The sequence below is a fragment of the Crinia signifera genome, chromosome 2, assembly GCF_055691185.1.
Source record: "Crinia signifera chromosome 2, ASM5569118v1, whole genome shotgun sequence".
NCBI lineage: Eukaryota > Metazoa > Chordata > Amphibia > Anura > Myobatrachidae > Crinia > Crinia signifera.
In genome coordinates this window covers 139,554,345-139,579,166 of record NC_139218.1, presented here as the reverse complement: position 1 = coordinate 139,579,166, position 24,822 = coordinate 139,554,345, and the positions used below count along the sequence as shown (strand labels likewise).

At 43.4% G+C, this 24,822-nt stretch overlaps 1 protein-coding gene across 2 annotated transcripts; it reads left to right on the top strand.

Annotated features, from left to right (window-relative positions):
* Positions 1-9,507: 9,507 nt before the first annotated feature.
* On the top strand, positions 9,508-14,457 carry LOC146060105 (uncharacterized). 2 transcript variants are annotated; one of them, XM_083173001.1, is made up of 7 exons: positions 9,508-9,782; positions 11,299-11,450; positions 12,083-12,247; positions 12,332-13,004; positions 13,081-13,347; positions 13,516-13,641; positions 13,752-14,457. In XM_083173001.1, the coding sequence occupies exons 2-7, from the start codon at positions 11,301-11,303 to the stop codon at positions 14,423-14,425; spliced, it is 2,055 nt and encodes a 684-aa protein (XP_083029127.1). In that variant the 5' UTR covers positions 9,508-9,782; positions 11,299-11,300; the 3' UTR covers positions 14,426-14,457. The 2 variants fall into 2 exon arrangements, with proteins under 2 accessions (XP_083029127.1, XP_083029128.1); XM_083173002.1 differs by having other exon boundaries at positions 9,508-10,388.
* The last annotated feature ends 10,365 nt before the right edge of the window (positions 14,458-24,822 follow it).

Genomic DNA, 24,822 nt, shown 5'->3' with positions numbered 1-24,822 from the left:
CTCCTTTTTTGTAGTCTTCATTTATGAGAACAGGAAAACAATGTTTGACCATCATGTGAGTTTTCTGGATGTTACAGCAGTATTCCACAACCTTATTTATTACGAGAGAAACAAGGCAATGGTGCAATCAACACCTCAAATGCAGTTTATTCCATAAAAAGGCAACAACCATAAGTAATCTGGTTTACTTCAAACAATACATTATATAACAGCAACTGTGGATTGAACAAACCATGTGCACTGCCTGTGAGGCAAATGTAATGTGCAGAGAGAGTTATATTAGTGTGAGGTGTGTTTAATCCTTTGAGGGCCACTGCCAACGTTGCTGTAAGAGATCCTCAAAATATCCGCTAAAAATGCCAGCATCGCTCACGGTGACTTTTCTTTTTAGTATACATATACAGCCAAGTCATTTAACTGAAGTTTAGTTAAATATTGCACCCAAAAAAAGACCAGTCACTGTGAGCAGCACTGGTATTTTTAACTGATATTTTGAGGATCCCACACCTATGTTGGCACTCAAAGGGTTAAAATGAAATCTATATTGCAGTGGAAATATAAAGCAGCCAGTATTTACCCTGCACAGAGTTTAAATAACTCGCCTAAATTTAACTCTGCACAGGTTACATCTGCCCCACCTGCAGTGCACATGATTTTGTCCATTAGATAAGAATGTTGCTTTTTGATCCAGTCTGAATTAGGCCCAATGTCAACATAACTGTTTAAAATATAGTATCCGCAGTGTTAATAAACCCATATACATAAATCCATTTAAAACCGTCCCACATGCCTCAATACCAATCCTTACACGGAAAGCGCCTTTTATTAATATTATTAAATGATTGTGCGTGTCCATATAATGTCAGAACTGAAGATATGTTTTGATGGTGTACACTTTTTTTTTTTTTTGAAGTGCAAAAAAACCTTTTTGCAGTCATGTCACCCCTTGCAAAATTGCGGGTCTCCTGCACACACAACCAAGCTATTAAATAGCTGCTTCTATCAGCTATCGATATTGGCATTTTAGCTTGCTAGAAACAGTATTTAGCTTTTTGCGCAACTGTACAGCTTGTGTATCACCGTGGCTCTCTACAAATAAATGATGATAAAGTGTGGTGTACTTATTTGCACATGGTGTGTTTTTAATAGGGTTACAGAACTGCTGTCAGGGGTGAGCTGACAAGGCCATCCCCTGGATCGCTGTAGCTTGGATGGGTGTAACCAGTCAGCCTGACCCTTTTAGTCTCCTCCTTGTTCCTCCATTGCTGACTCTGCAGGTAATTAGTGACTTCTCCAACATTGATTACAGCTTCCACGAACCACCGCCCCACCCCCCCATTATAATGGAAAGTCCTCCTTATGGCTGTTTGCGTACAGAGCTCATACCATTCTGCTGGTGTTTCCCAGTAGCATACAAATCTCCACTCCACACTAAACAAAACACAGCATAATATTTTATATGTATAAAATATAAGCAAAATGGATACACCATTTGGTCACGTGTCCAAAAGGTGTGTGCATTTTGCTTCTTCTCTTGATGATCAAATGCATCATTTTGCTTCTTCTCTTGATGATCAAATGCATCAGTCTCCTTTCTCCAATGGAGGAATCCAGTCAATGATCATGTAGTGTAATGTGGAAATTTAGTGGTTCATGCTTAGAAAATGTGCTGCCACTGGTTTATCAGTGTCATTATTGACATACGCCGGTCGGATCAAGGAACAGTGCTCGCTCTTATGCTCCCTGAAAGTGCGCACCTTGTTAATGATGTACATGAGTCCACAAAGGCACTAAAGGAAGTAAATAATATGATCAAGTGTACATCAAAAATGTTATTGCACGCTGATCCTTCTACCTATGTGCGGGTGACAGAACAATGGACCGGTTATTTAAAACCCTACATGTGGGGCAGTGCAGACATTTGAAGAAACCCCTTTGTGTTTATGACCACATTCCACTTTCTTCAGCATGTGGCTTCAAATTCGGTCTTCGGTTCTCTCCCCTCAGGGCACCAATCAACAGTGGAGCTCGGTTATGTCTTTTGAAGGTAGTCAGACAAGATGATTGGCCAGTTCTTTTTAATAGCTCCCTCAATGCTTTTCAAACTAGTGTCACGTTTCACAACTACGGTCACTTTCTCAGCACAAGCATCTTCTCTGCTGATATTAGGCTTTCTATGAATGTTTCCACCCTTCAGGAGACAGTGTTGTACTGTTGCTGGTTTGTAACCTCTCATCAGAAATTTCTCACAGCATTCCTCCAACTGGATATTAGCTTGTGCCCCATTGGAGTTAATATGGAGGACCCTTAACAACTGGGCAACTGGCAAGATTGACTTGAGTCTATCTGGGTGATGGCTTGTGTCCCATAACAAAGTGATTCTGTCAGTGGGTTTTCTAAATAATGTACATTCCAAATGTTTGACCTCGTCCTTCACAGATACATCTAAAGCAGTACACACACGCTTTGAATTTCGCGGGTTATCGATTCGAATTTGCTTATAGAAGCAAAATCGAATTGAAATGAAACGGTTTTTACGACTCAATGCTCACTCCCGTTTTCTCTATCGAAAAGAAAAATAGACTGTACAGGCAAGGAAATATTGAATTTGATCCAGTAAATGAAATGTGTACAATGTGCCTTGATCGAAAGTGAAATCAAAGGCCAAATCAAAAGGAGGTGGAATAGGGAAAATCGAAAGTAAATCGATACGTGTGTACACACCTTTATAAATCCTTGTCTGCCACTGAGGCAGTGAATCTGATAGGAGACGCCAGATAAAAAAAATACGTTGTTGATAAATCTCTTAAATTAAAGTATATTGAATGCAAATCTGCTTAGAATGTTCATTTGTTCATATTCTGCCATGTATAAATAAACCTGGTGCTAGTTACAACCCATGACAGTCCTTGCAATTTGCATATAATATGCATCATGATATTTTAAATGATTCAAGCTAAGCACCTTACTGATGAAATGAAATCAATCAGTGGCTCTGGCCCTTATTCTGGTTTACTCGCAAAGGCATATTCATTCTCAAATGGACAAAACCATGTGCACTGCGGGGGGGGGGGGGGAGGACTTGGACTGGACAGGACCACCATCACCATTCCTATCTACCATCTTCCCAAACCAGCTGGCCATCATTTGTCAATTGGACAAAGTGCCTTGCCTTGGTACTTCACCACGTAAATTTGAGGATATATGCTGCAATGCCATCCTACATGGATCAAATGCCTCTTGCGGTCACATTGTTAGCTATATATTTATGGGACATTGCCATATCCCCATTGAACTTCATTTACTGCTCAATATTGCGCACTAATGGTGGCAATATAGGAACGGGACCTCAAGGTAAGTGTCGGAAAACATATCAGTAAAGTGGGTAAACAAAGGGTGAGCATTTCATAAATGATAGTGCTAGCATCCCCACACATGCCAGTTGATCACCCTCGTCATGTATTATAGCTATTATGAGGGGGTACTCATTCTCTTTCAGATTACCATACCATCTGTTACTAAACAGTTTGGGTGACCGTGCTGAATTAAATGCATGCTGCACATCAAATGAATTTAAATAGTATTTTCCTTTCAATTATATTTGTCTAATTTTTCAGATTAAGTCAAATTAAAATTTATCAATTGCCTTTTTTGTTTTGTAGTCCATTTTGTTTGAGTTTTTGCACTGTGGGTGTGGACTAGCACTGGCAGCAGCTCTTTGTTTCCTTTTGAGCATACTTTTTGGCAATATAATTAATTTGTTTAACTGCTTGCTCTACTTAAGTCAGTTAATGTACTGTCGGCTGCAATCTATTTCCTCTTGGCTCCTCTATGTCTCTGGATACTGTCTTCCTGAATAAACAATCCCGCTTTCAGTGACATTTATCACAAGGCTTTTAGCAGTTTTAGAACAAGAACCAGATTTAACTCTCAAAAATATCTCTCGCCTTCTGCGTCACCGTTTGAAACTGGAGCAGAGAGAAAATCCATATATCACCAATACACACAAATTGTGTATAAGGGAGGAAACTTCCCCAGCTAATAACACTGAATAGATGATTGTTTTACAGCTAGGATTACAGGTCTGATTTATGCATTTTATAGATTCAAGCATTAGCAAATTTGCAGTTCCAATGACCATTTTTCAGTTTCGGGAACTGCGGGTGGGGATCTAGGGCTGTTTTTTTTAAATCTTATTAGTGATGCACTGATGGTCACAAAATATTTAACTATTAATAGTAATACAACCTATAGATCACAACCAGCACAATCCCCAGTTTCCTATGTTGAAAGGTAATCTATGCACTGCAGGTTTTGTTTATTAAATCCCTAAACATGTCTTTAGGATTAAGGCATTTAAGTCCATAACAAAACAGGCATTTCCAGAGCTTTACCAGTTTTGTGGGAGGTTCACGCATGTGTAAAAAATTGGGTGTATTAACCCTTTTAGCCCTGCCCACAGCAACTAAGGATTCAATAAATGTTAAAGGTGCTGCAGCTGTATTGTGCTCCGATCAATAAATACCTATATCATTTCTAAGATGAAGCTCTTTTCCAGAGACTAGCTATTGAAACCGGGTATGGGTCATTGGGTCGACCACTGAAGGTTGACACATGAAACAGGTTGACATGGCTAAGGTTGACCCAAGCATTAGGTTGTTAATCAAAAGGTCGACATGGAGTTTTTTGTCCCAAATGTCGACATAGTTGACATGGACACCATATATATACTGTTTGGGCACCCACAAAACAAGCTGCCAGTGGTCTCTCCCATCACAAACTAACTCTACATAGGCAAGATGTCCTCATCATCCTCCGATTCCTCACTCCCACCAGTGTGTACATCCTTCCATCTCACACTCTACCATCTAGATCAGTGGTGTCAATTATAAGGAAGATTTATCAACATCCCTGTAATTATACAGCAGACTTTGCAGCACCCCTGGACTGAAGAACCCCTGAATTTATACAGCAGAATTAGCAGCACACCTGGACTGATACGGCAGACTTAGCAGCAACCCTGGAATGATGCAGCACACAGGGCATCACCCCTAGAATTATATGGCAGACTTAGCACCCCTGAAATTATACAATAGATTTACAGTAGCAGCACTCCTGGACTGATATGGCAGACTTAGCAGAACCCCAGGACTGATGCAGCACCCCTGGAATGATATGGTAGACTTGGTATTTGAAGAAAGTCTTTTTCTGTTTCAAGGGGGATGTGGCTTATGTTGAGTGGGTTTTCCCCCTTTTAGATGTTCTGGCTTGCCCTGTTTTTAATCCTTATTAATGAGAAATAATTAACAAGTGAGTAATACAGGTAAGAGACCCTTATAAATCCTACATGAATACAAATCTAGGGCTATATTTACTAAAGTGTTGGTTTTTAGCCCCATACAGTTTGTCCTGACAGGGCTTTGCTGAGTTTGCAGGGGAGTCTGGAATATACAGATTGGAACCTGTTTGTTGAGGAGGTAAGCCATGGTTATAGCATCAATGTGGCTCATTAGCTTCCATTGTTTGGAAGTACTGTACCTTAAATTTTGCATAGAGGGTGTAACTAGGGAAAAGAGAATACATTTATTCCCAAATGAGAAGCCATGGATGAATAGTGAAGTTCGTTCCCTGCTACGATCTAGAACAGTGTTTCCCAACCCTGGTCCTCAAGTACCCCAAACAGTACACGTTTTCCAGGTCACCCGGCAGGTGCACAGATTATTTAGGCACATTTTAAAAGATCCACAGGTGGAGCTAATTATAGCACTTGTGATTCTGTGTGGAGACCTGGAAAACGTGCACTGTTGGGGGTACTTCAGGACCAGGGTTGGGAACCACTGATCTAGAGATATTTATGAGCATATACCGTCGCTCATTCAAATTTGAAGAGGGGCATTCAGTTGGCTAAGAAGACCTACTTGAAAAAATTTGATGGTTATTTAAAGGAATATGGAGATGATTAATGTGGCATGGGATCAAGCATATAAAGATCAACAGTGGTTCAAATACTGGTCTATGTAAGACTAATGGGCCCTCTGGATGCGTTTAATAAATTTTATGCCAGGTTTGAGGAGGGGAACCTGATCCCTGCAGTTATTATCTGTGATCACTCAGATACCCCTCTGGCATTATCCGAGTCTGAAGTTAGGTTGTGCCTACGGCAAATTATTGATAGGAAAGCTCCCGGTCCAGATGGTATTGCAGGCAGGTTTTCTGTGCTGACCAATTAGCAGGAATATTACAATAGCTTTTCCTCTACCTCCCCATGGCAGCATACTTCTGGGTTTCCGCCACCGCCACATGCTGCTTCCTTAAATTCATTTCTATTTTCCTCTCCATAGAGTCTTTAAATACATTCGCATCCTCCAGCGGGAGTGTCGTCTTCCTTGATATGCGGGCAATGGCGGCATCCACCTTTGGTGCCTCTTCCCATGTTTTAACCTGTTCTGGGTCAAATGGGTACATTTTTAATACTCTTACAGGTACTGGTACTTTCTTATCCGGGAGAAGCCACTCCTCTTCCACCACTTCTTTTAATGTTGTAGATAACGGAAATTGCTTCACCTTTTTCTTTTTATCCTTAAATACTGTAGCAAATCTTGAAGTTTCCCCTCTTCTTGGGTATCTTCAATATTATGGCCCTTATTCTAATTCGGACGGTACGGCCCGCGTGCGGCCGTACCGCCGATGTTTTTATTCTGCACATGCGCAGAGGTCAATCTGCGCATGTGCAGCCCCCTTCGCCGCAGACGTATTTCGTCCGCCGCAAAGGGGGCGTATAGGGGCGTGAGAGGCTTCATGCCCTCATTTCCCTATGTGTACGCCCCGCGTTTCATGGGCGTTCCCATGCAAACGCGGGGCGTATGCATGGTAATGAGGGCATGACGCAACTCATGGGGGCGGAAAGCTGACGTCGCCGGATGTCAGCTTTCAGCCCCCATACAAGCTACCGTCCGTGTGGTCTCAGCTTGCGGGAGCTGCCGGGGCGTGCGGACCTGCCTTCGATGGTCGACGACCATCGAATGCAGGGGGCAGCTCCCACCATGGTGGAGGCGTACGCCTCCACCATTTTTATGCGGATCGCCAGCCGTCCGTGTACGGACGGCCGTGGCGATCCGTAGGGTGGGCGGGGATTGGTTTGTGCGGCCGGAGCCCCGTGTGCGGCTCTGGCCGCACCAACCAGAATAAGGGCCTAAGTGACTTATTTATAGGGGACAATAGGTTCTCAAGCAGATCTGGGTTAAAATCTATTTCTTCCTTTTCTTGAAATAATTACCCCTCTTCTGTCTCTTCTTCTGCCCTAAATGCCAGACCTGCCTCTGAGTCATCTGAAAGTACCGTCCTGCTCCTTTTTGCAGGAGCCTTTGCCAAATCCTCTTTGGTCACAAAGGTATCTGCGAGCGCTGTCTTTAATTATGACACCAGCTCGGTCATCTGAGGTAACCCCATTTGCTGGGATCCTCTACATTTATCACAAGTAGAACTTGAACACTTTTCAGGTAATTTATTTTCACATAAAGAACACTTTGCTATATGAAGCCTTTTATATTTAGCTTTCCCTTCAGCTTTCTCTTTACTGCTTGGCTCTGACATATCATAAGCCAGAGAGTTATATATTACTTCCATATGAGACAAAAGGCAAAAAGAAACCATATAAAAAATATCCTTCACAAACCAAAACAGTCCTGACTTACCCTGCCTTTGCGGGCTGCTTTTTCTCATAATCCATTTTATACCAACAAGTACAAATTGTTTGCACACATATTCTGCTGGTCTTAAGGAGAAGTCTGCAGCAACCTCTAGGGCTTGCAGACTGGTTTAAAAACCTTGTGTCCCGGTTACAGACGCCGGACGCCTCCGATGACGTCAGACGCTTACACGCGTCTCAGCTCCGGCGTCCCTGCTTACTGGTGGGTGCAGCTTGATGACCTCAGACGCCGGCTGTTATCATACCTCAGGCATCGGCCTCTGTAAGTTCCCACGCCGGACACTTCTACCCTAACCATACTGGATGGCAGGGTCCCTCAGCAGACGGACGCCCCATTCTGCTCTTGACGGCGGGGGTCCCAACAATGCCAAATTCACACCTGCACCGGGCAGAGGAACAGGCGGGAACTCTTCACAGGGTAAGCCATACATCTACCCGGAAAGGGAAAAAAAGACACAGAGCCTGATGGGGGTGGTCCTTATATAGGGGCAGTGTCTTTTTTGTACCTTTCCAGATATCTACCCAAGAGGGCGGAAACCCAGAAGTATGCTGCCATGGTGGAGTAGAGGAAAGCCTATTAGCAGCTAATAATCTGTACTATTGTGTTGTCCCACAATGCTTTAAAGTCACTATAATTGTCCCTGTCCTTAAATTCGCAACAGTATCTGGTTTAAACGATTACCTCCCGATCGCTCTCACAACCTTAATTATGAAGTGTTTTGAGAGGGTGGTTTTGTATCACCTTAAGGGAGTCATCCCGGTGGATTTTGACCATTATCATTTTGCATATAGGTGAAATAGATCCACCTAGGATGCTGCCCTTACTGTTCTTCATAGGATTCTCTGTCATTTGGAGAATAGGGACTCCTGTGTTAGACTATTATTTGTGGATTATAGGTCCACTTTTAACACAGTTGTGCCTGCAATGTTGATTTCAAAGCCTTGGAAGATCGGTTACAATGTTCCCATGTGTAATTGGCTGTTGGATTTCTTCACTGATCGTCCACAGTCAGGATGGGTTCTACTTTTTCATCTGAACTTGTTTTACATGTAGGTGCCCCCCAAGGTTGTGTCTTGAGTCCCTTCCTATACTCACTTTACACTTCAGATTGTTTTTCAAATTCAGGGGCAGATTTATTAAGCTCGGTGAAGTGATAAAGTGTCTGGTTTTTATCACCGGCCAATCAGCTCCTAACTGTGAAGTTACAGGCTTGGTTTGAAAAATGACAGGTAGGAGCTGATTGGATGGTGATAAAAACCAGACACCTTATCACTTCACTGAGCTTAATAAATTTACCCCTTAGAGTCTGACCTCATTGTTAAATTTGCTGACGATATGATGGTAGTGGGTTTGAATAGAGAGGGGGGGAGGACAGTTATAGAATGGAGGTGCAGCAACTAAGAAACTGGGGAGAGGTTTATAACTTACTGCTAAATGGTAAAAAGATGAAAGAGGTGTTTATAGATGTTAGAAGATCAGACCATTGGACCGCTGTTCCTAAATGTCAAGGAGGTGGAGAGGGCTAGTAATATCAAATTCTTGGGGATTACATTTACTGAGGATCTGACCTGGTCTTCACATCCCTCTATAGCAGTTGGAAAGGCTCAGCAACACCTTTATTTCCTGCGGAGACTCCAGGCAGCAGGATTACCTAGGCCAATACTTATGAATTCCTATTGCTGTGTAACTGAAAGTCTGTTGACTTATGCTATTATGGCATGGGAATTCCAAGTGTTCCGATTATGGGGGGTATTCAATGTGCTCCGAAAAAAACTTTTACGTTTAACATTATGTTTTCGTTTATTTCGCATCAAGAATCCTTTTTCGCTATTTTTTTTTTCGAGGTATTCAAAGGTTTTTTTTCCGGAGACAGCAAGAAGTGAAAAAAGTGAAATGTATCGAAAAATGGGCGTGACTTTTTCGCTAAGCGAAACTTACGCGTATTGTATAAAAAGAACGTGCTGCGCAACGCATCCACCATTTTGGGATGCCGACAGTGTTGTGTCTAATGGCCGTAGTGCAGTGGATCACAGCAGCCCCCTTCCACGTTCGGACCGCGTGTCTTCAAACAGAGTGAGTAATATCCTTTATTTTATTAGTTGTTTTGTACAGTATTGCTGCGCTGTTTCTATTGTTTATTTTCTTTAAAATGGAACCTTCTGCTCGACAGCGTTGTCCTTGAATTTAACCACAGGTTAGGGCTTTTTAGTTTTGTCCGTTGTTAGTGAGATTTTAGCATGTCCTTTAAACGATACTCTCCTTGTGTGTGGCATGTCTTTCATATTTCCAAATTGGTTCTTTTTAGTGCTTGGTTGTTAAGGGGATAAATTCAAATTGTACTGTTATATGAGCTTTGAAGTGTGCACGGTTGGGGTGGGTCAGCATGGCCACTTTTCAAAGCTTTGCACTTTCTTGTTGGGGAACGTCTTAAGGGTGCACCCTGCCTGACCAGCAGCATTTGTTAAACTCCAGCCCCTGCGTGCCAGCCAGAATGCTTTGTGATGGAGCAGCGCTGCAGTGAATAGCAGCATTGCTGGAGGAGCTCAGTCACAGGAGGAGACGTGACTTCCTGTCACACGCAGAAAGCCCCTGTGTCTTCCTCGCAGCCATAAAGCCCATCCAGCTGACCACCTCCAACTATCTTATGAATAAAGAAATAGCTAGATGGCTCTTTTAGAGGTGTGAGGGGGCAGTCGCAGTGTGTGAGGATTTGTATGTGTATTGTGTGTTTATGTAGATGCTGCTTTGTTTATTTATGTATGTGTTGCTTGTGTGTATGTAAGGGCTATTATGTCACTGTATTTAGAGAGGTTGGTCTACAGTACATGTGGATGTATGGGCACATGTAGCTGTGTGCATACATGTGTCTGTGTACCTGAAAGTTGCAGTTTATAATTGTGGGTGTATGTGCATCTGTAGCAACTGCATGTGTATACATGTGATGTTTGTGGAAGTGTGTATAGATGGTGGTTCTTGTGCATATAACGCTGTGTGTATGGATGTGGGTGTATGTGCATATGTTGTTGTGTGTATACATGGATTTGTGTCTGTTAATGCCATATATGAATTGTGGGTGTATGTGCATATGTCCGTCCTGTTATGTGTGTACATGTGAAGTATGTTGCAGTTTCTATATATGTGGATTTTATATGTGTGTGAGTTGCTGTGTGTGCCTATGCGGGTGTGTCTGTATATTAGTCTGGCATAAACAGTAGTCATTGTAATAGAAGCGGTAATCAATCAGACTGACCTTATTTCTACAGTTATATGTCGTGCCCACATAAGTGCTGGAAATTCCCTGCTCATCTTATGACCTGTCGATCTCTATTCAAATTCCAACATAACTCATTAAGACCTTGTCCTTTTTAGACCTAAGTCAGGTCGACCTTCCAGGGAAGTTGCACTAGTGGGGACGACTTTATGACTGTACATATATAATTTCATTCTCACACATGATCCACACCCCGCCTATGGGCATCTGTTATAAAGTTATTCAACTGGGTGTATTCACTGTGCAAGTTTAGCACATGGGGATCTTTTGTTGTACATTGAAACGACCATGCTCAATCATGACATTTGTATTTATTAGGAATGTCTACAGAAAGAAGTCTTTTTTCACCAGTGGATTCCTCTTCAGAAGATTCAGTGCATAAAAATACAGAGCATCAAGAACTGGATGAGATGGCTTTGAAGACGACAAGCCTTGTTGGAACTAGAAAGAAAAGCAATGGAAGACATCGGGTAATTAAAATTATTTTGGGTTTATGAATATAGTATCACCAATATGTAATGATAGTCTGGATCAGTAAATATGCATTGCATCGAGTGTCACGGACAAGGCCTGTGGGTGTGCGGCTCATACTGTTGCCACCTCAGAGTGAACCCTCCTATATGAAATTTCAACCCCAACAACCCTCACACCACGCCCCAATGCGATTTTAAAAATCACCATGTGTCGGTACATCAATACTAACATCCATTTATTTGTTTATGGTGATTTTATAACACGCCAATTTCTTAAAATGTTGTCCTAATATCCAACCATAATTTATTGGAAGAAATGGTATTTGGCTCTCACAAGTACAACACATTATTCGAGAAGTTGGAACAGACACAGCAGCCTTCTATAAGGCAAAACGTAGCGGTTACAGCTTGGTGTGCTTTGGTAAAACATGGGTGGGTGCTGGGTCTATAACCATTATGGTTTCTTAAACTGGGTGATCAATGAATGTCATTGGCACACATGCCTTTTATTTAGACATACAATAAAAATTCCTGAAAGAGATAGGTAAACTAAGGGCAAATTGAACATGGCAAATAATTTTTATTATGTGCTTGTTTAAAAACAATAACACTACATCTTTTTTATACAGTCTCCTACATTGAGAAGCCCACATCGTTCCGATATTTCTACAACGGAGGAAGATTTTGAAAGATTTGAGGAGGATTGGGAGCAAAGTGCCGAATTTAGAATCTGGAGGGCGAAAGTTGAAGCATCGCGCAATAAACAAAAAGCCACCACAAGTGGACATTCGAAGGTATTTATTTTTATTTCAACCAAAGATGATTTCAATTTTGCAATGTAATGATGTTTAAATTGTAAATTCTCATTCTGTTTGCAGATGTTCCACAGCAAAAGGCAACATTTACAAAATGTTCATCACAGCCGGCCACAAAACAGTCTAGAAAAGAAGCGTCCCAATGATAGGCAGCGATCAAATATCCGTAGTCAAGAAAGCATGCAAAGTGATACAAATGAGGTTGCAAGGTTTTCTGATGACTCAGCATCTCATCATTCTTCTGGTGAAGGATCCGGTGGTGAAAATCTGAAAAAGGCTCAACGTGGCGTACGGTTCAATGAGTCCGAGAATTATGCTCTGGTGGAGGCAGTTGATAGATATTATGATATGTTGTTTGGTCCAAGGGCACCAACTACAGCTCCAAAATTGAAAAGAAAGATGTGGAATAATATTGCCGAAAAAGTCACCTCTATATCAGGTGTTCAAAGAGATTCCAAACATTGTATCAAAAGGTATAGTGACTGCCGCAGGCAAACTAAAAAAAAAATGGGTATGCAAAGAAGACATGAGATAGGTACAGGTGGCGGACCGGAGATGAAAATAAAGTGGCTTTCCTGGGAGGAAATAATCAAGAAACGATTCAACCCAATAATGATTTATGGAGTGAAAGGAGGTGTTGACTCTAGACGAGGAGGCATTCAGGAGGAAGAGGAGAATCCTAGAAAGAAAAGAGGCAGCAAAATTAGCAATGAGAAAAATATGTCTAGTAAAAATGGTAATAATTTAATAGCATAAAATCTATGTACCAAAATGTAATGAAATGTTATTAATAATATTTTTACCTTCATTAGATGAGCGTCAACATTTAATGCAAGCGGAAAGAAGGCACAATAATTCCAGCAATCGAGTTCTTGAACGTTCGAAAGATAATGATGGCAGTGGTATGGCTGAATTGCAAAGTATACCCACATGCTTCCTTGAATCATCTGATGTAACCGACGTAACGTTTGAGGGTTTCAACAGCAGTTCCATAGATAATTATTCCGGTAACCGATCCTCAAGGGAGAGAAATTCTCAACAGATGGAATGCGAGAGTACTGTAAATCCAAAAGAAAAAGGTTAGTTTTTTTTTAAAAAATAGCTGTGTATTGCGGCATAAAACCAGTTTATAATCAAGGGATGTATTTTATTAAACAGTAATACTTTTTTGGAAATATTATGCACTCCTTACATGAAAAGTGTGATTTATTTGTTTATAATAAATTTTATGGGAATTTTAATTACAGAAGATATGCCTATGACAAGTGGAGGACTTTCCTCCGGAATTGGTCGTTTTTTTAGGCCTGATTTAATTGAAAATTTGTCTGAGGATGGAGATGTGGAGGTGCGACAATCGGAATCAACACCTATACGTAAGTAATAATATATTTCAGCAATATCTTTGGTTTTCTACTACACTCTTCATTATTTACAAATAAAATCAAGTAATTGAATGTTCTTCAAAATTTCTCTATCCTTACAGCATCTCAAGCAAGGCAGCTTGGAAACAACGACACATCAGAAGAACCAGAATATCTGCATATCAGAGCTTTGGCAGATCAAATGCAGCGGAGACATGTTGACTTTGAAAAAGTTTTAAACAAAAGACTAGATAGCTTAGAAAACACTTTTAAAGGTTTTATAGACATAGTAAAACAGATTGATGTAAACCGCCAGAGCCAATACAAAACTACTCAGGATATACTGAATATTATAGCTGTGTCAATCAACAAATTGGTTGACAATACAACTAGCCACGCACACAGTTTAATGAAAATTTCAGATGCTAATGCACAATCAGCAAATACCTTTAATATCATGTTAGAGTGCCATCGACAAACTTCTGCCAGTACAGGGTTGATTGCTACTTCTCTGAAGTTAATTGCAGAGGACATGATTGCAAAGTCGCACAAAAAAAACATAAGTGAAAAACAAAGAAAAGCATCAGTAAACGAGAGGAAAGGGGGTGTATTTCCCACACAAAATACCTATTCCTATTCCCAAATGTACACAGGATATTCAGGCATGTTTCCAAATGTTAGAGAGCCAGATCATGCGACAACATCTTGTGTGCAACCTGAATCGTTAGCTAACGATCTGTCATTATCAGCACCTACACACGATGACGATGAAACTCAGATTTCACAGGAATTATAAAAAGTTTAAAATTACATTGTTTTCACAGTAATAACTTGTAACATCCATCTCCATCCAGATTTGACTCTGGTCTCTTTAGGAAGGAATAGGTTTTTTTATTGTGAAATTGCACTTATTTAAGTTTTTATTGTTTATTATCTATAAGTTTTTTTTTTCAATGCAGCAACATAGGAACCATTGTCAACACTGGCCAACCTTCTCCCCCCAGATGTGACGCACTGCACATTTGGAAGGAGCAGCGTGGTCAGTGGTGACAATGGTCATTGTTACAAACAAATGACAGTTCTGAAACTTTACCTTGTGGCGTATATCATTTGTGCTGATTTCAATGTTCCATTGTCAACACTGGCCAACCTTCTCCCCCCAGATGTGACGCACTGCACATTTGGAAGGAGCAGCGTGGTCAGTGGTGACAATGGTCATTGTTACAAACAAATGACAGTTCTGAAACTTTACCTTGTGGCGTATATCATTTGTGCTGATTTCAATGTTCCATTGTCAACACTGGCCAACCTTCTCCCCCCAGATGTGACGCACTGCACATTTGGAAGGAGCAGCGTGGTCAGTGGTGACAATGGTCATTGTTACAAACAAATGACAGTTCTGAAACTTTACCTTGTGGCGTATATCATTTGTGCTGATTTCAATGTTCCATTGTCAACACTGGCCAACCTTCTCCCCCCAGATGTGACGCACTGCACATTTGGAAGGAGCAGCGTGGTCAGTGGTGACAATGGTCATTGTTACAAACAAATGACAGTTCTGAAACTTTACCTTGTGGCGTATATCATTTGTGCTGATTTCAATGTTCCATTGTCAACACTGGCCAACCTTCTCCCCCCAGATGTGACGCACTGCACATTTGGAAGGAGCAGCGTGGTCAGTGGTGACAATGGTCATTGTTACAAACAAATGACAGTTCTGAAACTTTACCTTGTGGCGTATATCATTTGTGCTGATTTCAATGTTCCATTGTCAACACTGGCCAACCTTCTCCCCCCAGATGTGACGCACTGCACATTTGGAAGGAGCAGCGTGGTCAGTGGTGACAATGGTCATTGTTACAAACAAATGACAGTTCTGAAACTTTACCTTGTGGCGTATATCATTTGTGCTGATTTCAATGTTCCATTGTCAACACTGGCCAACCTTCTCCCCCCAGATGTGACGCACTGCACATTTGGAAGGAGCAGCGTGGTCAGTGGTGACAATGGTCATTGTTACAAACAAATGACAGTTCTGAAACTTTACCTTGTGGCGTATCTTGGTTCTCTGTTTCTCTAAACACTTTGAATATTTTCTCATTTTTTGAGCGTTTTTATATCTTTCTAACTATTTATAAATGAAACAACATCAAAGGTCATGATTCATGTCAGTCGAAAATCCAAAATTGTTCAATAAAATTTTATTGAACCAAACAACATTTCAAGAATCATTTTTCGTATACAATTATTTACATTGAACTATTATAGTATAACAATACAATTTTATGACACACGATGCAAGTGGTGTAATGCAAAGATTTGGCCATCGGTTCAACCGGTCATCAAGCACAGTGTTCTCTGTGTGGCCAGCAGTAGACATATGGACCTGCAAGGGGAAAAATTAATGGTTAGTATTGGCCCTGTTATAAACAGACATGGAACTGAGTTACACCTGGCCCACAGCGCATGCGCCCTTGGTATGTTTGGGGTTTAACCTAGGGGATGGGTCTTCAACCTGTGGCCCTCCATCAGGAGTGCCACAGGTTGAACACCAGTGTTGCGGGGGCACATGAATGAGCTACTTACCAATTTCACACAGCAGCTGAGAAGTGGGGCCTGTCTCTGGCACTTGGGAATGAAGTGGATGTGGCGTGAAGGCAGACATCAAACTGCAAAGGGATGTTTGCAGAGGCAGCAGGAGACATAAGGACCTGCAGGGGGAAACATGAATGGGAACATAGCGTGCTGGTCAGTAGTGGCCCTGTTGCACACGGACATGGCACCGAGGTACACCTGGCACACAGCGCATGCGCCCTTGGTATGTTTGGGGTTTAACCTAGGGAATGGGTCTTCAACCTGTGGCCCTCCATCAGGAGTGCCACAGGTTGAACACCAGTGTTGCGGGGGCACATGAATGAGCTACTTACCAATTTCACACAGCAGCTGAGAAGTGGGGCCTGTCTCTGGCACTTGGGAATGAAGTGGATGTGGCGTGAAGGCAGACATCAAACAGCAAAGGGATGTTTGCAGAGGCAGCAGGAGACATAAGGACCTGCAGGGGGAAACATGAATGGGAACATAGCGTGCTGGTCAGTAGTGGCCCTGTTGCACACGGACATGGCACCGAGGTACACCTGGCACACAGCGCATGCGCCCTTGGTTTGTTTGGGGTTTAACCTAGGGGATGGGTCTTCAACCTGTGGCCCTCCCTGAGGAGTGCCACAGGTTGAACACCAGTGTTGCGGGGGCACATGAATGAGCTACTTACCAATTTCACACAGCAGCTGAGAAGTGGGGCCTGTCTCTGGCACTTGGGAATGAAGTGGATGTGGCGTGAAGGCAGACATCAAACAGCAAAGGGATGTTTGCAGAGGCAGCAGGAGACATAAGGACCTGCAGGGGGAAACATGAATGGGAACATAGCGTGCTGGTCAGTAGTGGCCCTGTTGCACACGGACATGGCCCCGAGGTACACCTGGCACACAGCGCATGCGCCCTTGGTTTGTTTGGGGTTTAACCTAGGGGATGGGTCTTCAACCTGTGGCCCTCCCTGAGGAGTGCCACAGGTTGAACACCAGTGTTGCGGGGGCACATGAATGAGCTACTTACCAATTTCACACAGCAGCTGAGAAGTGGGGCCTGTCTCTGGCACTTGGGAATGAAGTGGATGTGGCGTGAAGGCAGACATCAAACTGCAAAGGGATGTTTGCAGAGGCAGCAGGAGACATAAGGACCTGCAGGGGGAAACATGAATGGGAACATAGCGTGCTGGTCAGTAGTGGCCCTGTTGCAGACGGACATGGCACCGAGGTACACCTGGCACACAGCGCATGCGCCCTTGGTATGTTTGGGGTTTAACCTAGGGAATGGGTCTTCAACCTGTGGCCCTCCATCAGGAGTGCCACAGGTTGAACACCAGTGTTGCGGGGGCACATGAATGAGCTACTTACCAATTTCACACAGCAGCTGAGAAGTGGGGCCTGTCTCTGGCACTTGGGAATGAAGTGGATGTGGCGTGAAGGCAGACATCAAACTGCAAAGGGATGTTTGCAGAGGCAGCAGGAGACATAAGGACCTGCAGGGGGAAACATGAATGGGAACATAGCGTGCTGGTCAGTAGTGGCCCTGTTGCACACGGACATGGCACCGAGGTACACCTGGCACACAGCGCATGCGCCCTTGGTATGTTTGGGGTTTAACCTAGGGAATGGGTCTTCAACCTGTGGCCCTCCATCAGGAGTGCCACAGGTTGAACACCAGTGTTGCGGGGGCACATGAATGAGCTACTTACCAATTTCACACAGCAGCTGAGAAGTGGGGCCTGTCTCTGGCACTTGGGAATGAAGTGGATGTGGCGTGAAGGCAGACATCAAACTGCAAAGGGATGTTTGCAGAGGCAGCAGGAGACATAAGGACCTGCAGGGGGAAACATGAATGGGAACATAGCGTGCTGGTCAGTAGTGGCCCTGTTGCAGACGGACATGGCACCGAGGTACACCTGGCACACAGCGCATGCGCCCTTGGTATGTTTGGGGTTTAACCTAGGGAATGGGTCTTCAACCTGTGGCCCTCCATCAGGAGTGCCACAGGTTGAACACCAGTGTTGCGGGGGCACATGAATGAGCTACTTACCAATTTCACACAGCAGCTGAGAAGTGGGGCCTGTCTCTGGCACTTGGGAATGAAGTGGATGTGGCGTGAAGGCAGACATCAAACTGCAAAGGGATGTTTGCAGAGGCAGCAGGAGACATAAGGACCTGCAGGGGGAAACATGAATGGGAACATAGCGTGCTGGTCAGTAGTGGCCCTGTTGCACACGGACATGGCACCGAGGTACACCTGGCACACAGCGCATGCGCCCTTGGTATGTTTGGGGTTTAACCTAGGGAATGGGTCTTCAACCTGTGGCCCTCCATCAGGAGTGCCACAGGTTGAACACCAGTGTTGCGGGGGCACATGAATGAGCTACTTACCAATTTCACACAGCAGCTGAGAAGTGGGGCCTGTCTCTGGCACTTGGGAATGAAGTGGATGTGGCGTGAAGGCAGACATCAAACTGCAAAGGGATGTTTGCAGAGGCAGCAGGAGACATAAGGACCTGCAGGGGGAAACATGAATGGGAACATAGCGTGCTGGTCAGTAGTGGCCCTGTTGCACACGGACATGGCACCGAGGTACACCTGGCACACAGCGCATGCGCCCTTGGTATGTTTGGGGTTTAACCTAGGGAATGGGTCTTCAACCTGTGGCCCTCCATCAGGAGTGCCACAGGTTGAACACCAGTGTTGCGGGGGCACATGAATGAGCTACTTACCAATTTCACACAGCAGCTGAGAAGTGGGGCCTGTCTCTGGCACTTGGGAATGAAGTGGATGTGGCGTGAAGGCAGACATCAAACTGCAAAGGGATGTTTGCAGAGGCAGCAGGAGACATAAGGACCTGCAGGGGGAAACATGAATGGGAACATAGCGTGCTGGTCAGTAGTGGCCCTGTTGCACACGGACATGGCCCCGAGGTACACCTGGCACACAGCGCATGCGCCCTTGGTTTGTTTGGGGTTTAACCTAGGGGATGGGTCTTCAACCTGTGGCCCTCCCTGAGGAGTGCCACAGGTTGAACACCAGTGTTGCGGGGGCACATGAATGAGCTACTTACCAATTTCACACAGCAGCTGAGAAGTGGGGCCTGTCTCTGGCACTTGGGAATGAAGTGGATGTGGCGTGAAGGCAGACATCAAACAGCAAAGGGATGTTTGCAGAGGCAGCAGGAGACATAAGGACCTGCAGGGGGAAACATGAATGGGAACATAGCGTGCTGGTCAGTAGTGGCCCTGTTGCACACGGACATGGCACCGAGTTACACCTGGCAGTTTGCTACTTACATCCATTGCAAATGAACCCCAATAATTTTGTGATGCAGACTCTTTCGAAAATAAACTTTGAATAAACAACTCCAAAAAAGACAGAAAACTTCAAGCCGAACAAGGCCAACAAGAACCAACTAGGCCAACAAGAACCAACATGGATCAACTCTGTAATTAGAAAGGGATAAAGTATATCGTTAAAAAATATTCAGGGACTTGTTCAGAAACATGGCACACAATCTGGTGTGTTGCAACTCCATAATCGCATCACATCGCATGTAACAAATTTATATGCACTGCGATGCAATGTGATGGTCCCGATTTTTCAAAGGGTTGTATGGGAAGTAAGCTTTGCAAATCCCCACTATCCAACAAGGCATTCAGTTGGATCTAAACCTGGGACAAGCGTCAAGAAGCACCCACCCAGATCGGGGACATGATCAGCTATCCACGCAAGGGGATGCTGATTAGTTAAAAACAAAACAACGTCCCCTTGCAGGGCTCGCTGTGCTTGCCTCGTTGGGCCACGGAGGGTCACTACCCTTGGCACAGGTTTCTATCCACCGCCATGCGTAGTTAAATATTGTACAAATTGAATACCACGGAAAAATCAGTTCCATTGCATCACATTACAAACACCAAATATATATATGTAAAGTCCATGTGCATTTACATGTAAAGAACTAATGTGTGCTATACACACATGTCCCAATACGATAGCAATCGTTAAAACAATAATATTACAAGGTCTGTCAACCATACAGACATGTGTGTATATACATATGTATCGTTAATGATACGGATCATGATATATAGAGATATCTGTTTAAACGAAAAAAAAACACAGAAATACTCACATGCGAAAAAAGTATTGATCAGATTTCTTCTGGTTTCTGCTCCTTCGTCCATGCCCACAGGTAACACTGAAGAAAGATCCCCATGCTGGTTAACACTAGCACGAATATTCACCGGCAAACGTCTTGCGACACAGATATTATGCAGAATGCAACAGGCATTAATAATGCCGCAGACTTTTCCCGGAGAATATAAGAGGCTACCACCGGAGATGTCTAAACATCTAAACCGGCTCTTAAGTACACCGAAGGTCCTTTCAAATACACCCCTCGATGCAATGTTTAACTCCTGGTACCTTTTTTCAGCATCACCTACAGGATTAAGCAATGGGGTCAACAGCCACGGTTTATTCGGATAACCCGCATCACCTAAAATATCAATAAAAAGTTGTAACATATTTGCTAATAACTTATGCATTATAAAATATATATATATATAGATTACATACCTAACAACCAGCCATCTGGCATTCTTCCTTCCTCAAAATCACGGAAAATAGATGACTGGCTTAAAACGAAGGAGTCGTGGGTCGACCCAGGAAAACCCACACAGATGTCCAATAACCTCATTGTGGAATCACACACCATCTGGACATTCAGGGAATGGAAGTGTTTTCGATTCCGATAACATTCTTCCGATTCCCTGGGAGGTGTGAGTTGCACATGGGTGCAGTCAATCGCGCCCAGCACATTGGGGAATCTCCATTTTTGAAAGAAGCCAAATTTGATCTCATTACATTCGCTGTCAGTGTCTGGAAATTTTATAACCTGGGCCGTTAATTTACGGAAAGCTTTAATGACCTGAGATAAACAGCGAGACATCGTTGGCTGGGAAAAACCGCATGTCTGGGATAAAGTTGGCTGGAAGGTGCCAGACGCAAAAAATTGCAATGCAGCCAGCAGTTTCTGGAAACCGCTGACTGCATGGTTTGACCGTACCCGGGGCTCAAGGTCAGCTTCCAACAGATCATACAGCGAATATATATCCTGAGACGACAAGCGAAAGGTACCAATCACTTCCGTCTCAGAGAGACCATCCAGTACACGCCTAGTACGATACTGGCGTGGACGTGGAATTGAAACACGCACTGACTCACCAGAAGGAGTAAGATGCTGACCACGATGATGATATCCACGGCCCTGAACAGGACACCGATAGCCACTTGCCAAACGACGACGTCGACAGCGCATCAGGTATGTTGACACGATCATGAACATCACAAGCAAGTCAGCAAAATAATCCATTCTTTGAGACAGTGATAAAAAATGAAGGAATTTGTATCCAAAAACGCAAATTGACCTATAAAAACGCTTCCAAATACAGCTGACTGCACAAGGCTGCTACTCCATGAAATCCCAAACGCAGGAGTGAGGAGGTGTGGTGAAGTGCATGATGGGAGAAAAGAAAGGCATGCTGGGAAGTGAATTGTAAGAAAACAAGTAATATTTCACACAAAATAAGCAAAAAACAAAATAAGGGCAAACAATCCTGCATATATTTTATTCTGGAGAGCAAACGAGCCGTTACTTAACAAAATACAGAGTTGAATCTATGAATTCATCACCCGTGACATGGTGAAAGGAAAATTGAGAAGAAGAGCATACACGCGGAAACATTCATATCGGTATCATATCATTGAATATGTCTGAGTGAAAAGTCGAAAAAAAGCTATAAAAAAAAGTGAAAAAGTGGAAATATCGCTACCGAATCAAACGAAAATGCATCGTGAAAAAAAACATTTCACATACTCGAAAAATGACTAGATTGAATAGCTGAGGACTCTCCGATGTGAAAAAGTGAAAAAAAACACGTGAAAAAAACCATTTCGATAACGATTGAATACCCCCCTATGGCTCCTAGATAGGGTAGTTAAGACTGCAGAAAAAAACATTGGCCAAACCTTGCCTAGGATGGCAGATATTTTTCTAAAAGGGGTAAAGTTAAGGCTAATACAATTATTTTAGATTCAAGACATCCTTGTTATTCTCATTTCTCCCTGTTGCACTCTGGGAAACGTCATAGGTGTTTAGGTTGCCGTACTAGTCGGCTGCAGAATAGTTTTTTTCCCATCTGTTATTTTACATTTGAATTTGTAGTGTGTGAATTGTGAGTACAATAAAAATTATTTGATTTAGATTTGATTTTAGACGTGGAGATGTTGCTCGTAACAACCAGTTTCTCCCTAACATTTATTTAGCACCTTCTATAACAGTGATGGCCTGCATCAGTTTTAGCATGGTCAAATAGCAAAACTGTAGCAAGGCATGCTGGGATGTGTACTTCTACAACACCTGGAGTGTCAAGGTTAGCCATCACTGGTCTATAAGTAAACTTGAATGTAATAGGTTGTAATGTGCTATAGGCAACATCCAGGGGCAGATCCAGAACAAAACAACAGGGTGGAGGGGGGAATCTTCTGAGTGTGCCTTTAACATGCAATTCACAAAAAAGTAGATGTAGCCTTGCAAAAGAGGATGTTGTCTCAAAGGAAATGCTGTACAAGTGTGCCACAGGCAGAGTGACATGAAGTTTTAGTGGGTAACGCCAGGTAGAGGATGGAAGGCAGTGGGTGGCAGGGAGAGGTAGTGGGTTACAAACAGCAGGTGATGATGAGAGGCAATGGGTTATACAGGGGACACTGGTTTGAAAGGAAGCTAGCATTTCTATAAGAAAATGCAGATGAGGCAAGGCAGCTTTCTCATGTTTGGCACAATAGGGGACTAATATTTCAGCATAGTGGGTATAGCACCATAGTGTATGTATGTGGGGGGTAATGTTAGTAAGATTGGTATGGTAGTAAGGGGGGATTGGGCAGTAAGAGAAAGAAATATGGCAGCATGGGGAGCTGGTAGCAGGGAGGGGTACTGTCTAATACTAAGGACAGAAGGAAGAGGGTTTTTCTTGAGGCTGGGAAGGGGGTATCTGGAGCTAGTTAGGGGGGTGGCTAGTTTCTGGAGGCAGGGTAACTGGAAGCAGGGGAGAGGTAGATGTGTGGGGAGGTGTATAAGGATGGAAGAGTATGTATGTGGGGGGTTCTGCTTGGGGGCAGAAGTGAGGAGGAGGGAGAAAGTGTCAGGATTCCGGCGTCGGGATTTTGAACGCAGAGTTTCCGACCGCCGGGATTTCAACTGCATCCCATTTTTAGAAATATGTTACTGGCCTCATGTCTAATGCTACTGGTTATAAGAGGCACTCTACAAAATTACGCAAGGGCCCAACATCAGGCATGCACTATACTCATAGGGAGATTGAGATGAATGTTCGGAAAGAGCTGCAGAGGGCAGAGCAAATCCTTTCTCCTGCTGCTCTGCCTCATTGTCCTCATATGGCTGCAGCAGGACATTGAACTGGTGGCTCTGGATCCCTGTGCTGTGGAAGTTTTTCCAGTGCACAGGGCATCCCCATTTAATGGGTTTAGAGAGTAGTGTGGCCAGGGAAGCCAATCAGGATGAAGCACAGCCCACTGGAGGCGGAGCTGGACTGATCATGCATAGCTGCCTAGGGAAAGACTGACAGACTGGGGATTACTGCTGCAATGTACAGGCCTAAAGGACGGGGGGGGGGGGGCACATACCTAGTTGTCAATTCCTGAATCTGCATATGGCAACATCTTCAATCAGCTTTGAGCTAACATTTACCAAGTGCATTCTATGAACTTATACTGTAGGTAGCAGCTGGATGGTTGTCATGGGCAACTTCTCCACTGGCTCACTTCTCCATTCTTTTCACTGTTTCATGCATCTCCCCTATAGGTTTCATCATGCACATTTTTTTTTGTCTATGGTGGTTACTGGGGGGACAATGGGTTCCAGTCCCTGAAAACCATTTACATTACCAACACCTTACTGAGTGCATGGAAATCTGGATGGCAAAAATTATGCGGTCCCCCAATATTCAGCATTTTGCATGTTTTTGCTTTAGATGTTCCATTCCCTGACTTCTGTCAGTTTTGTTGCCTTGCTTTTCTTTGTACACTAAGTGGCTGTAATTAGTATTCATATACCAAGCCATTACCGCCAAAATATTTCCAAGATTAACCCTGTCGACCTTTCGACTGTCTATCTAGACACAGTAGATCTATCAACTGAATCAAGGGTAACACAGAATCTTTTGTACAACCTCTTGATACATTAATGGAAGATACAAAACAGCAGAGAGGTAACATAGAGCAACATGGCTGTTTAAATGCTGACACAAAGTAGGGATGGTCATCAGTGTGTTAACCATTGATGATTACCATTCTTGTTTAACCTCGATGTTATGAAATCGTCGACTATAGAATAATCTACAGTTTCACACACCGATGGTCATCCCTGCTCTATTGGTCACTGGGCAGTTGCCAAATTAGAGCTGGGGACAGGGTTTTCAGGGGAAGTTTTGGGCTCTGTATCAGTAATGGTGGAGAACCTTTGGATCTTTACCATTAATGACAGCGAAAATATTTATTGATGGTTAATGACCATCATTGGTCGATG

Bases quoted from the DNA above. Each gene is read 5' to 3' on its own strand.
- LOC146060105 (XM_083173001.1), top strand. From the start codon at position 11,301: ATGTCTACAGAAAGAAGTCTTTTTTCACCAGTGGATTCCTCTTCAGAA. The intron at 13,348-13,515 runs GTTAGTTTTTTT...TTTTAATTACAG, and splicing joins TGTAAATCCAAAAGAAAAAG to AAGATATGCCTATGACAAGT. The intron at 13,642-13,751 runs GTAAGTAATAAT...CTATCCTTACAG, and splicing joins ATCGGAATCAACACCTATAC to CATCTCAAGCAAGGCAGCTT.